Here is a 12,238-nt window from a genome sequence, read left to right as displayed (position 1 = left end):
TTTTATTCCTTTTATCGCTTGATCATGCTGTTTTTCTCTACTGATAGTGTTTTTAGCTAGTTTTTATAAATAAATAAGCTTTGTGGTGAACTACACATACATGATTTGGTGTCTTGTCAGAATTTTATTGTTAGAATGATGTGCAATATCTTTAGTTTATTATTATAAAGTGACCACCATTCACATGAATTTGTTTACTATCTGAGGTTCTCAATTATCTCCTTAAACTACAAGAAAGTATCAGAATAGCGACTAAAAAAATTGGTTGCTAATAGCGATCGATTTAACGACCGATATAGAATTTCTAGGACCAAAAAAATATTGGTCGCTAAATTATATTCAGCGACCGATTTTAGCGACTAACAAAATTGGTCACTAATAACAACCGAATTAGCAACCGATAAAATTTTTATACAAGTAACATAAAGTTGGTCGCTAAAATCGGTCACTATTTTTTAACTTAACGACCGAATTAGTAATATCTTTAGTTTATTATTATAAAGTGACCACCATTCACATGAATTTGTTTACTATCTAAGGTTCTCAATTATCTCCTTATTATTAAAGTTATTATAACTTTTTGGTTTCAAGACATTCTTTTATCTTGTTTACTATTTAACTATTGAGTTTGTATTTTGATAAGATTATATAGGTTTAGTTGATGATATTTTATTTAGTGTTTTAAATTTAGAAGATATTTTAAAATTTATATTAGACTATAAATATATTTTAATATGTTTATTTATAATTTATTTATTATTTTATTTTAAAATAATTTTTGTTGTTGAACTACAGTTGAACCAATTGGATCAATAAATTAGTAAATCAGTGACTAAAACGATTTGATAATCAATCTAATTCTCAAAATCTTGATATTTATATACAAATACATAGTAATAATTTTAGTATATTAAAAACATTTTTTATTATCAATATTTTTCGTGTATAAATATTTATAAGTAAGTGTTTCCAGATATTATGTTCTTGTTTAGTATATGATAAATATTTTTTGAAATTAATTTTAAATTTAATTTTCATGTATTATTGTCGTTATAAAAGAGTTTTAATTAATCGTAGATTGCTACATCATCAAAATAAATAATTTACAAACATACTCTTTAAAAAGTTATTTAAACACATAAATTTATTTAAATGATTATTTATAATTTTTACGGTCTATGAAAATTAAATTTTTTATTTTATTCATTCAAACCATTTACAGATTTATATTTTCTATTTAACCGTGGAATAATGTGACTTAATTATTGTTTATCTAACTTTCTAGTTAATTCTATTAAATTTAAAAGATGGAACCATTCTTAATTTCATGAGTTAATCTCAGGAGGGTTCATTTTTTTAATTAAAAAATAATATTTGTATTACTTTTTGTATATACTACTTTTGTACATTTTTATAATATAAGAGATAATATTTTTAATTTTTTTTTAAATTTAAAATATTTTTACTATTAAGTTAGAATCTTTTTGTTAAATTTTAGATATTTTTTTTAAAAAAAAAATTAAGATAAACAGCACGACGCGAGCGGTTGAAGGCGAAATATCGGATGTGACTTTATTTATAAATTTAAAATTTTACTTTTTAAAAGTGGTTACAAATTTAAAATTATATTTTAAAAAATGTAAAATTTTATTTTTTAATATTTTTAAAAAATTGTTTAAGTTGACTGATATTTGAGTTAGTTACCTAATGGAATTGCTGAGTATTATTTGTATAATAATTTGTTACACAATTAGAATAACTCACAATAATGATATTCTGATCTGATAAGTATGTTTCACAGTTTGAGGCCAACATGTAATTATAATAATCACCACCTTCAACGTGTATATATATATTTATACACAAACAAAAAAACAAAAATGGGTCCTATGACAAAAATCAATGGTGATCAACTACTCTTCCAAAACAATGGACGCTCATGATTTTATTTGGCTGTTTAATTTTCACAGTAGAAAAAAAAAGGTACCTCTCTCAACAAAACAACAATGATACACAATAAATAGCATCTTTTCTCTTCTTGACAGAAGAACACTTAAAAGGTGCTTAATTACTCATTCACTCATGTCATATAATTTCTGGTTTCAGAAGAATAACACACCTTTTCAGCTTCCTTTTTCTTTTTCTTTCAGTTTAGTTTTGTATTTATCCCAAAAAACATGGTTTTTGGAAACAGTGATGTATATATATATACTAGGAAGTACGAGGTAGCAACTTCCCTTCCTTAAAATCTGGCAAATTTTATGTAACAAACAGATTATTAGGCCTTTGAGATTATCCTATAGAGAGATTTTATTATTTTAAAGTTAATTAAATTATAAAACTCATTTAATGTTATTTATTTCCTACCATATATGTAGTTTTCCAATTTGGATCATAATGAAGAGTTAAAGATTTTGTTTTTGTGATAGTCAGAGTTAAAGATTTTGGACACATACCAAGTTGGAAACTTAGTTAATTCTAGATTCCTTTCTGTTTTACATATAATTCAGGGTCAGGTTTTGATTGTGTGGTGGTTTTGAGGAGGAAAAGATGAACAACAATTCAGTTTCAGAGAACAGTTTCTACATTGACAGTGATGAAGAAGATGAGGAGAATAAGAATTTGAACAAAGTAGAAGGTGGTGGTGGTGATGGTAATGATTCAGATTCTTCAAGTTACACAAATAATGAAAACCTTCCACAGAGAAAACCAAGCTCTTACAACATCTCATGGCCTCAGAGTTACAGGTCAACTCTTTTCTTCTCCCTTCTTCTCAGTTTTCTTTGGATTTCTGCTTTTTTTTTCTTCTTTGTCTCCTTGTCACCTCAAGTTCATGGTTTAAGCTGTGGAAACAGCCAGCCGCCACAGATGTAATTATCAGGTTAGACTGTGTACATTATACTTTTGGGTCCGGCCCTTCCGGACCGGACCCTGTATTAATGCAAGATGCTTATGCACCGGACTATCTTTTTATTCCATGAGTCTTTTTTGTTGGTGTGCTTTTTTTATTTTTTTCAGTTCATTTGTTTAACTTTTCTAGCTAGTTTCAACTAAAAGGAAAAAGAGAGAATCTAGCCTTTTACTTATTCAAGTAATTAAGCCAAAAGAGTTGAAAATTTATTAAACAACATTGGCATTTGTTATTGAATGTTGTGATGAATGTTTCAGGCAGTCAATTGATCTGTATAGCAGTGTTCCATCACCAAACATTGGATTTCTAGGGACACCTTCATTGTCAAGACTAAGCAGTTCTTTTCTTTCAACATCTCTAACAAGGAGACACACTCCTGAGGCACTTCCATCAGTTACAAAGCCATTGATACAGCCGGTGGCCGCCGAGGATGAGGCCGTGCGTCGGCGTAGCTCTCATGCCTTGATTCCTCCAAGGAGGTCTTCTTCTTCCCTTAAGAAGGAATCAAAGGTCTCTCATGAAATTCCAATTTCAAGACACTGTTCTTTTGGACAAGCTGTGCTTAATGGTAAGTGCTTGAATTGTTGTTGTTTATTCCATCAGTTTCCTTATATATATGTTAGCATCACCTTTTGGTATATTATCAGATCAATGTGTCTAGATACAATTTTATTGATTTGATAAGGTACAAAAATAGATTTGCAATTTTTTTTCTATTATGGGGTTGAAAGAATTTTTTTAGATCCAACTAAAATTTGGTTTAAAAAAGTAAAACTAAAATGTTTCTATACTTAGGTTACTTTTCGCTCGGTTTGGTTAGTATTTTAAAATACTAGTGTGATTGCTTTCAGTCTCTTCGGTAGGACCGAAAGGAATCACACTAGTATCTCTGTCTCAGTGTCACATCTCGCCCTATCTCTTGTTCCAAACTCGGCCTAATTGAACTCAGTTCTAAAGAATTGATGATTGTTCATTGTTGAAAATTGAGATAATGTAGGAAACATGCATAAAAAAGAGGTAACAGCCTGGATAATATGCAAAGAACAGTGTCCACAATTGCAGATGTGAATGGATAATTAAGGAATATACTAGTGGTATCTTTTTTCTCTTCTTATTGGATGAATTATGGAGTGTATCTCTTTGCTGCAATTTGTAATTCAAGAAGTTCAACAACCACAAAACTCAACCAACCCGTCCGAATGATTGCAGGGACCACATTAGCCAATGATATTTATCACTTCTCAGCATGGTTCATAATCATTCCACCTTGTCAACATCATTTTCTCCTAACATTTCTGAAACATTGATCTGAAAAATTTGAATAGTAAAACTAACTCATAAACTAGTAAGAATTTAAGAGTTAATTCCAAAGTTTGAGTTACTTGAAACAGAATAAGATGTGTGTAAAATTGAGACATGTTGGTATCAGAACATGCATATATATGCAATGCATAAAGCTATATAAACCATGGACTCAAAATCTTGTTTTGGATTTTGCAGGCATAAATGTCCTTTGTGGTGTAGGAATCCTTTCTACACCTTATGCTGCCAAAGAAGGTGGATGGATTGGCCTTTCAATCTTGTTCCTTTTTGCAATTATTTCCTTTTATACCGGGATGCTCTTGCGTTCCTGCTTGGATAGTGAACCTGGAATTGAGACATATCCAGACATTGGCCAAGCCGCTTTTGGAACCACCGTGGATTCAAAATTTTTAGATTCACTAGTAAGATAACAGAATCTTAGGTACAAAATAATATCTGCAAAGTATTAATACAAAAGATAATAGTCTAGTTTAAGATCTGTTACCTCTAATCTGATGCTAACTATTATTTTTTTTCCCTTGAATGCAGATAGTACTGTATGTGGAATTGTATGTAAGTTCATAGCAGATAGAAGCTACCTTCAATTCTTTTCAAATAGAAATTACTTTGCCTACTTTAATATTCCTTCCTTCATGCAGGCATGTTGCATTGAGTATATAATTTTGGAGGGTGACAATTTGTCTTCCTTATTTCCAAGTGCTCACTTGAGTTTGGGAGGAATCGAATTGGATTCGCATACTTTGTTTGCGCTGATTACCACCTTGGCCGTTCTACCAACTGTTATGCTCAGGGACCTAAGCATTCTCAGTTACATCTCAGGTGAGACTTGCTTTCCAAGGAATCTAATTACAGTCATTCATACTTGAAAAATCATATTGTAACCTATGATTACCTTGTTTGTTATAGCCGGTGGAGTTGTTGCATCGGTTTTGGTGGTTATCTGCTTGTTCTGGATTGGCATTGAGGATGTCGGCTTTCAGAGCAAAGGGACAACACTCAATCTTGCAACTTTTCCTGTTGCTGTTGGTCTCTATGGATACTGCTACTCAGGACATGCAGTGTTTCCAAACATTTATACATCCATGGCAAATCCAAATCAGTTCCCTGCAGTGCTCTTAACATGGTAAAAACCAAGGATTTTCTTTAGCAAGTTATATAATCTATGATTCTTGAGATATTATAGTGTTTGTTAGATATAAGTTGGTTAGCTAGGAATAATGAATTCATTCCTAACTAACATACTAATGTCTTTAACATACGAATAGAATAATGTGTTCTATGAAGCAGAAAACAGTATAATCAAGGTATGTTATATATCTGTTAAAGGAGTAAAAGTCTCAATCTGTGATCATTATTTTGTGGTGAAAACTCAGGTGCAGTCGAGTTCACGTGAAGTTGATAATTGAGAGCCGTTAGATGGAAATTTAGTCAAATTAGTCAAATCATTTAACGGCTCTCAGTTATCAACTTCACGTGAAGTCGACTCCACCTGAGTTTCCACCTTATTTTCTTGATAGTTTTGGTATCTGTACTGCGCTGTATGCCGGAGCGGCTGTCATGGGATACACAATGTTTGGAGAAGCTATTCTGTCTCAGTTCACTCTTAACATGCCCAAAGAAATGGTTGCTACCAAGATTGCTGTCTGGACTACAGTATGCACACTCTACATTCTACTCTGTCCTTGTTCGAAGTCGATTTCATCGCATATCAACTGCTATGTGCTAACTATCTTATCTGTTACTTGTACTTTTGCAGGTGGTTAATCCATTTACCAAATATCCTTTTACATTTTCCATATGAATATTTCAACATTTATGCTTCTTAGGAAGCCCTTTAAATTTCGGATTTATGATACTTCACTTCTATTGCGTTTTCTTGGCGAAGAAGGATGTTTTCGCTTAACTCGCATCACGTATGCATTGACTATATCTCCAGTAGCAATGAGTCTAGAAGAGTTGATACCATCAAGCCATGCCAAGTCTTTCCTATATTCCATCTTCATCAGAACAGGGCTAGTAGTTTCAACACTCATTATTGGCCTTTCTGTTCCTTTTTTTGGTGAGTCTTTATGCTTCCTTTACTACCAAGAGAATTTGCTTACAAAACCAGGCCTATTTGCTTTTCAATTTCGCTTTCTGTGTCTTCTGCTTTCAAGATTTTGTAAAGAAAAATTTCATAACAGAATCTAAGCAAGCCAACCAATATGCATAACTAACAAATAAAGGGAAAATGTGATTAGGATGAACTGCATTAACTTCTTAAATCAACAAATCACTCTGCTGTTAATTATGATTATCTTGCAGGTCTTGTAATGTCATTGATTGGATCTTCACTCACAATGCTTGTTGTAAGTTTTCTTCAGTTTAATCTGTTCCTTCTCTTTGTAATAATAGCTTGAAGCATTAAACTAACTGGAATTAACATTGGTGACAGACTTTGATACTTCCCTGTGCTTGTTTCCTACGAATCTTGCGCGGCAAAGTCACGCGATTTCAGGTATGATGATGATGATACCATAGTATCATTATATCAAATTCACTCACGACTCTCAGTTATCAACTTCACGTGAAGTCGACTGCACCTGAGTTTCCATCTGATGATAAACTATTGGATTGGTAACACTATAGGATTCTTTACAAAATGCTAGCATAAACATACTATATTGATTAAATGGAATTTGATATAAACATACTATGTTAACAATCTTAGAAGAAACATCATCAGATATTTTTGTCACACCACAAATTCACTCATCAACTCAACCTTTTTTTTTGTGTGTTTCTGCAGGCAGTACTCTGCATTACAATCATCTCAATTGGTGTTGTTTGTGCTGTTTTCGGTACATATTCTGCACTCGCTGAGATTGTTAAGAGTTTAAGCGGATGAAGTTTTCTGGAACATAAGATTTGAATATGTCTGCTATTGTCATTTGTTCTATCTATTTTTTCATTTGTCACACCCAATTTTGAGTTTTTTTTTTGTTTGTGAAATTTCAATTATTTACTATTGTTTGTGATTATTGTGGCTACTTGTGACTCCATCACAAGAAAGTTTTGGTCATGTTTGATTGTTTGAAGTGAAGGCAATAATAATGGTAACTAAAAGATTGTGGAAAGAGGAACCAGTTAAGGAGGGATGAATGAATTTTAGTTTGAATGAATGAACTAGATTCTCACACATTGAGATAAGCTTGCCATTAATCTTTTATCTCACTTCTAACCATAATACATATATATTATGGTGATGCTATATGTATAAGCATTTTTATAATAAGTTCAATCAAGTTAGCAAAAATTTGCGTATATATCACTATTATTTTTTTTTTCGTGCTTCTATAGTACAAAAATTTTTGTTAGAAAATACAAAAATTTAGTGATATAACACAAATTTTTGCACATAATACATAAATATTTGTATATAATATAAAAATTTTCATATATTGTATATAAATTTTTGTTGCAAATATATATTGTTAGTGAATAAGTTAATATTCTGGATATGTTGATTGTCAATATTTTAAACAGTAGTCTTTTAAAAATTTTTGTGCTAATTTTTTGAATATATATATGAAAAAAAGATTATGAAAAAGGAAGTGACGATAACAGTGATGACGACGATGACGACACCGAAAGAAAGAAGTGCACAAAAAAAATGAGGAAATGGCAAAAAAAACAGCAACGCATAGGAAAAAAAAGTTTGGTTGAAGACTTTATTTAAATAACGTTTAGATGCTTAATTTTATTATATATATTATGGGTTTAATTTTCATACATTACACAAGTATCTAATTGAAGACACCAAACTAAGATTTGCTAAAAATATTTTTCTTTTAGTTGGAAAAAATAGTGTTATTTAAATGCTGAAAATTTTTTGTTTTTACATCTTTAACAATGGTCTCAACTCTTGAGAATTGAATACACATGAACAAATCTGTAAAAATACAATAAGATGGTATATTTTATGATACAAATATTAATATTTTAAAGAAAACAACGTTTTCATTTTTTTCCATCAACAATATAAATTTATTACATACCAATAGCATAAATTTATTATTGTGAATTATTACTTTCCCTTCCACAAAACATCTACTTTATTTAAAATCATGCTACCATAGTACCATTCATCCAAGAATTCATAATTTCGTTCTGTTTTCTATCATCCAATGTATACTAATAATTACCTGTGAAATTAATTAATTATTTATATAAAATATATATTAAAATATAAAATATAATTTTATTTTTTTAGGGTATTCTGCAATATCTTTTAGTTTTGTAGGTTAATGACTATTTAGTCGATGATTTGTACTTTATTTTAAAAGTTTGTCCCTAACCAATAAGAATGAGTTACTATATTCATAAGAGGAAATTTAAATCAAGCTTTTTTACTTAAATAAATGAAACAAAAACTAATTTTACTTGATTCCCTAAAACAAATTTTCAAATGTGTTTCTCCTCTTTCATATATTATGTAAATTGTCTTAGGGTGATAAGGGTTATATAATATGTTAAACATGACACCCTAAGACGATTTATGCATGTATTGGCTAATTCAAAATAGCCATAAATCGTGCCAGGGTGCCCATGATTACAACTTGAGTATAAATCGTCCCTCCCTACCATGATTCATGTGATTTTGGGCTAAAGCTCAAAGGCCTGCCACGATTAATGTGTTTTCTGAACCCTAACAACCCTGGCGTGATTCATGTTATCTTTGCTAAACCTAATAGGCCTCCCACGATTCGCATGCAACGTTATAACCCTGCAGAGCCTAAGACGATTTATGATGAAAAAACTCTATAAATAAACGAGTTTGGCGCAAACAAATCACACTCGAAGTTTTGTGAGTTTAGGAAGAGATGGCTGAGAGTATATTTTTATTAGTTCATCATCGAGGGAAGATTGATGAAAATACAAGTGAAGGTGTTGTTTTCTCTAGTGAGAAACAGATAGGTGTGTTTGTAAATCTGTCAACGACTTTGATAGAATTACATAGTAGTATATTACAGATGGCAGGAAAGTGTGGCAAAAAACGTGTCAAGCAATTATTTTTTCGTATTCCTACATATCACTGATACAAGGTTTGTTAGGTTTGAAAAGTACGAGATGCTGGCGATGACGACATGTGAGTTATATTCCACAGTCAAGCAAGATCTTTTGACTTGGGCGCTATGGAGTTGTTTTCCAGAATGGTTGATGTAGAGGGTAGCTTTGGTGGATCTGCTCTGAATCCGCCAACTAGCGTCATAGAAGGAAGTTCCACCACCATTCCAACTGGACAACCGGTGACTCCCTTTGTTTCATCCCCATCATTTGCGGCTGATTTGCCCGTTCCGGCAGATGACTTGGGTGATGGGCGTAGCTTCGGACAACTCGCAGTTGCAATGGGAGCAGCACTTGCAGTAGACGGTGCACCAGCATTCATGGAGATAAGAGAGAGAGAGAGAGATCCATTTGCAGAGGCTATAAGCGAACAGGAGCAGCCACATTCGGTCCCTGTTGCCTAGCAGGTGCAGCCACATGACCCTGAACAGGAGCATCTACGGGAACCCCAACCTGGCGAGGATCTATGAGTAGACGATCATGTGAAAGGAACCTTCTTGCTACACGAAACCATCAATTAAGATATTTAGCAGATGGACTAGGATCTGGGGCCAACTGAAAGGAAAGCACGCTCTGTCGTCTCTGGTCCCAATACTGCTGCCAGGTGTCGAACACCTCATCGGTCTTCTACCATCCTTCAATAACAAGAAGTCAATGTTGATGGTTGGATCTGGGATGTGCTGAACTCCCCCGAGTTGAGATAAAACCCTATCAACCTGGTGCCACTCAATTGATGCAAAGTATATCAAAGCAGTGGTCGACTTCCATAAAAGCGTGTGTTCAGGCCTGAAGATGTCAGGATAGACTACTTGGATAACCTCAAGACTATTGTATGGCATTCAAATGAACTACAACATGAGAATCAATTAAAATTTACCGAGATACATAAGTATATACATGCAAGGAAAATAGCAAAATAGACAATCAGACTTATATCATCCCTACTCAGCCTGTCTAATCTGTGTCGGGTTACAATGACCCGGGGACCCTTCTCGTCCGACGATGGCAGAAACCTATCCACATGCGAGATACAAAACGATTAACATTCAACTTAAAAAACAAGATACAAACAAGTGCATAACAGACATATTCTACATGAAAAGGTCAAACTAAAGGATTACCATGTGTTCATAACACGCAGTGGAAGAAAAGAAGGTAATCCTAAAGATATATTTTTGTGCTTAAATTTTATTCTAGAAATAATATATAGATCAGATCTAAATACCTTTAGATGCTTTAGTAAAAATCACTTTCTTCTTCGATGGTACTAAGGCGTTATGCGTATCCACACCGAGACCAACCTTTGTTGTCAACTCATTGACCAATGGACATCTGATATAAATTGAAAAACCTCTTGCAACTCTTTGCACGCCATAAAATTCTTCTCCAAGAATCTGGCTCACATACGTTTATGTGTGTAGAGATAAAGGAATAAAATCCTTGTGTTTTACTCTCACCTCCTTTCCTCTACTCTTGGCATACATATATATAGTATAAGATTTGTTACTAATTTTAAATTTGATTCTCAATTTAAATTTAAATCATATATTAAAATTCAAAATCTGAATCCTTCAAATTTTATGAATCATATCATAACAATTTAAAACAGAATTAGTTAGGATCTCATCCAAATTTAGAAATAGAATAACTAATTATTCTCAAATCTCATTTAATATTCTCAATTATCATACTATTATTATATTCTTGGTGCTAGCAAAAAATATAATAATATTCCATCTGAATTAATATAATTATTTATTTGATCAAATCAAAATAATAATTAAATAATTTTACAGCAAAGATTAGAACACTCGTTAGTGTGTGACCCCATAAGTTCAATACTAAGCGGGTAGTAAATTAGTCATACTAAATCTACTAATCAAGGTTGGCGTCTAGCAACACTCCTCAACGACCCGATAGTATGAAGTAATATAGTTTTTACTAAGAACCTTAGAAGAACAAAGTATAATTCCTTCTATCTTTCCAGCTCTTGGTTAACCCTTAGAGTATGGTTTAATTGTCAAACTCTAACTTGTTACCATTATTATAATAAACTGTGAATGACTTAAGAAACTCATTTCTTCATTCATTCAATCTCCTTGGCCAAGGTTTCATTCATCTCAGTCATTATAATCATAGAGCTCAAACTCTTTATCGAGAGTTGACGGATTCCTTATTGACAAATCATTAATTCTAGAAGTATTTAAATCATACCCAATATCCATTCAACTAGCACCCTAGGGTATTAGGTGTCCGAAATCAAAGTATAATAAATACATTGTTAATTACTATGACAGTCGCAGATCAAAGGAAACTCTATTACTATGTTCATCTTGAGATTATCCTATTGACAAATATACGGTAATTATAACCATTAGGAATTCTCAAAGTGAGTCAGTTCAATGGTCATAATATATCTATATGCACCATCTATATATATAATTTAATAAATGAGATATATTAATCTTCATCCAATGAAGACCATTATATATATATAGGTCTTTCCGGATTATTAATATCCTTTTTAATAATCCAATGATCAAGAACAATTTAGATTAAATTATAAAAGATTTATCTCTCAATATTATGATCACTATAGATTTATCTCTCAATATTATGATAACTATCACACTGATAAATATCTAAATTTAATCAAGGACCTTATTATATTAACATTTTAATATAATAACAATAACAAATTATTTGACACATGATTGATTGGATTGTGATCATACTCCTTATTCCCAACACAAACCTCGCGGCAAGTGGCCAGAGAATGGCATCAAACCCTCTAGGCCTAAACGTCGGAAAATGCCAAAAAAATCCAAGACTGAAGCAGTGCTAATGGCCCAGCTAGGTTCTTTACATTCCGGTTAGCAATCCTGCACAAACACCTAT

The 12,238-nt window shown here is 32.1% G+C and overlaps 1 protein-coding gene across 1 annotated transcript; it reads left to right on the top strand.

Moving 5' to 3' along the window:
• Positions 1 to 2,026: 2,026 nt before the first annotated feature.
• LOC107467975 (amino acid transporter AVT1C) lies at positions 2,027 to 7,412 on the top strand. Its single transcript, XM_052254102.1, has 13 exons — positions 2,027 to 2,060; positions 2,502 to 2,747; positions 3,169 to 3,479; positions 4,412 to 4,608; positions 4,763 to 4,786; positions 4,873 to 5,053; positions 5,141 to 5,357; positions 5,752 to 5,887; positions 5,991 to 6,010; positions 6,148 to 6,293; positions 6,539 to 6,582; positions 6,669 to 6,731; positions 7,023 to 7,412. Exons 2-13 carry the CDS (start codon positions 2,551 to 2,553, stop codon positions 7,119 to 7,121), a joined length of 1,635 nt encoding a protein of 544 aa, XP_052110062.1. The 5' UTR covers positions 2,027 to 2,060; positions 2,502 to 2,550; the 3' UTR covers positions 7,122 to 7,412.
• The last annotated feature ends 4,826 nt before the right edge of the window (positions 7,413 to 12,238 follow it).

The sequence above is a fragment of the Arachis duranensis genome, chromosome 9 (assembly GCF_000817695.3).
Source record: "Arachis duranensis cultivar V14167 chromosome 9, aradu.V14167.gnm2.J7QH, whole genome shotgun sequence".
In the NCBI taxonomy this organism is placed as follows: Eukaryota; Viridiplantae; Streptophyta; class Magnoliopsida; order Fabales; family Fabaceae; genus Arachis; species Arachis duranensis.
This window is presented reverse-complemented; position numbering and strand designations above follow the sequence as displayed.

Bases quoted from the DNA above. Each gene is read 5' to 3' on its own strand.
- LOC107467975 (XM_052254102.1), top strand. From the start codon at position 2,551: ATGAACAACAATTCAGTTTCAGAGAACAGTTTCTACATTGACAGTGAT. The intron at 3,480-4,411 runs GTAAGTGCTTGA...TGGATTTTGCAG, and splicing joins TGGACAAGCTGTGCTTAATG to GCATAAATGTCCTTTGTGGT. The intron at 6,732-7,022 runs GTATGATGATGA...GTGTTTCTGCAG, and splicing joins GCAAAGTCACGCGATTTCAG to GCAGTACTCTGCATTACAAT.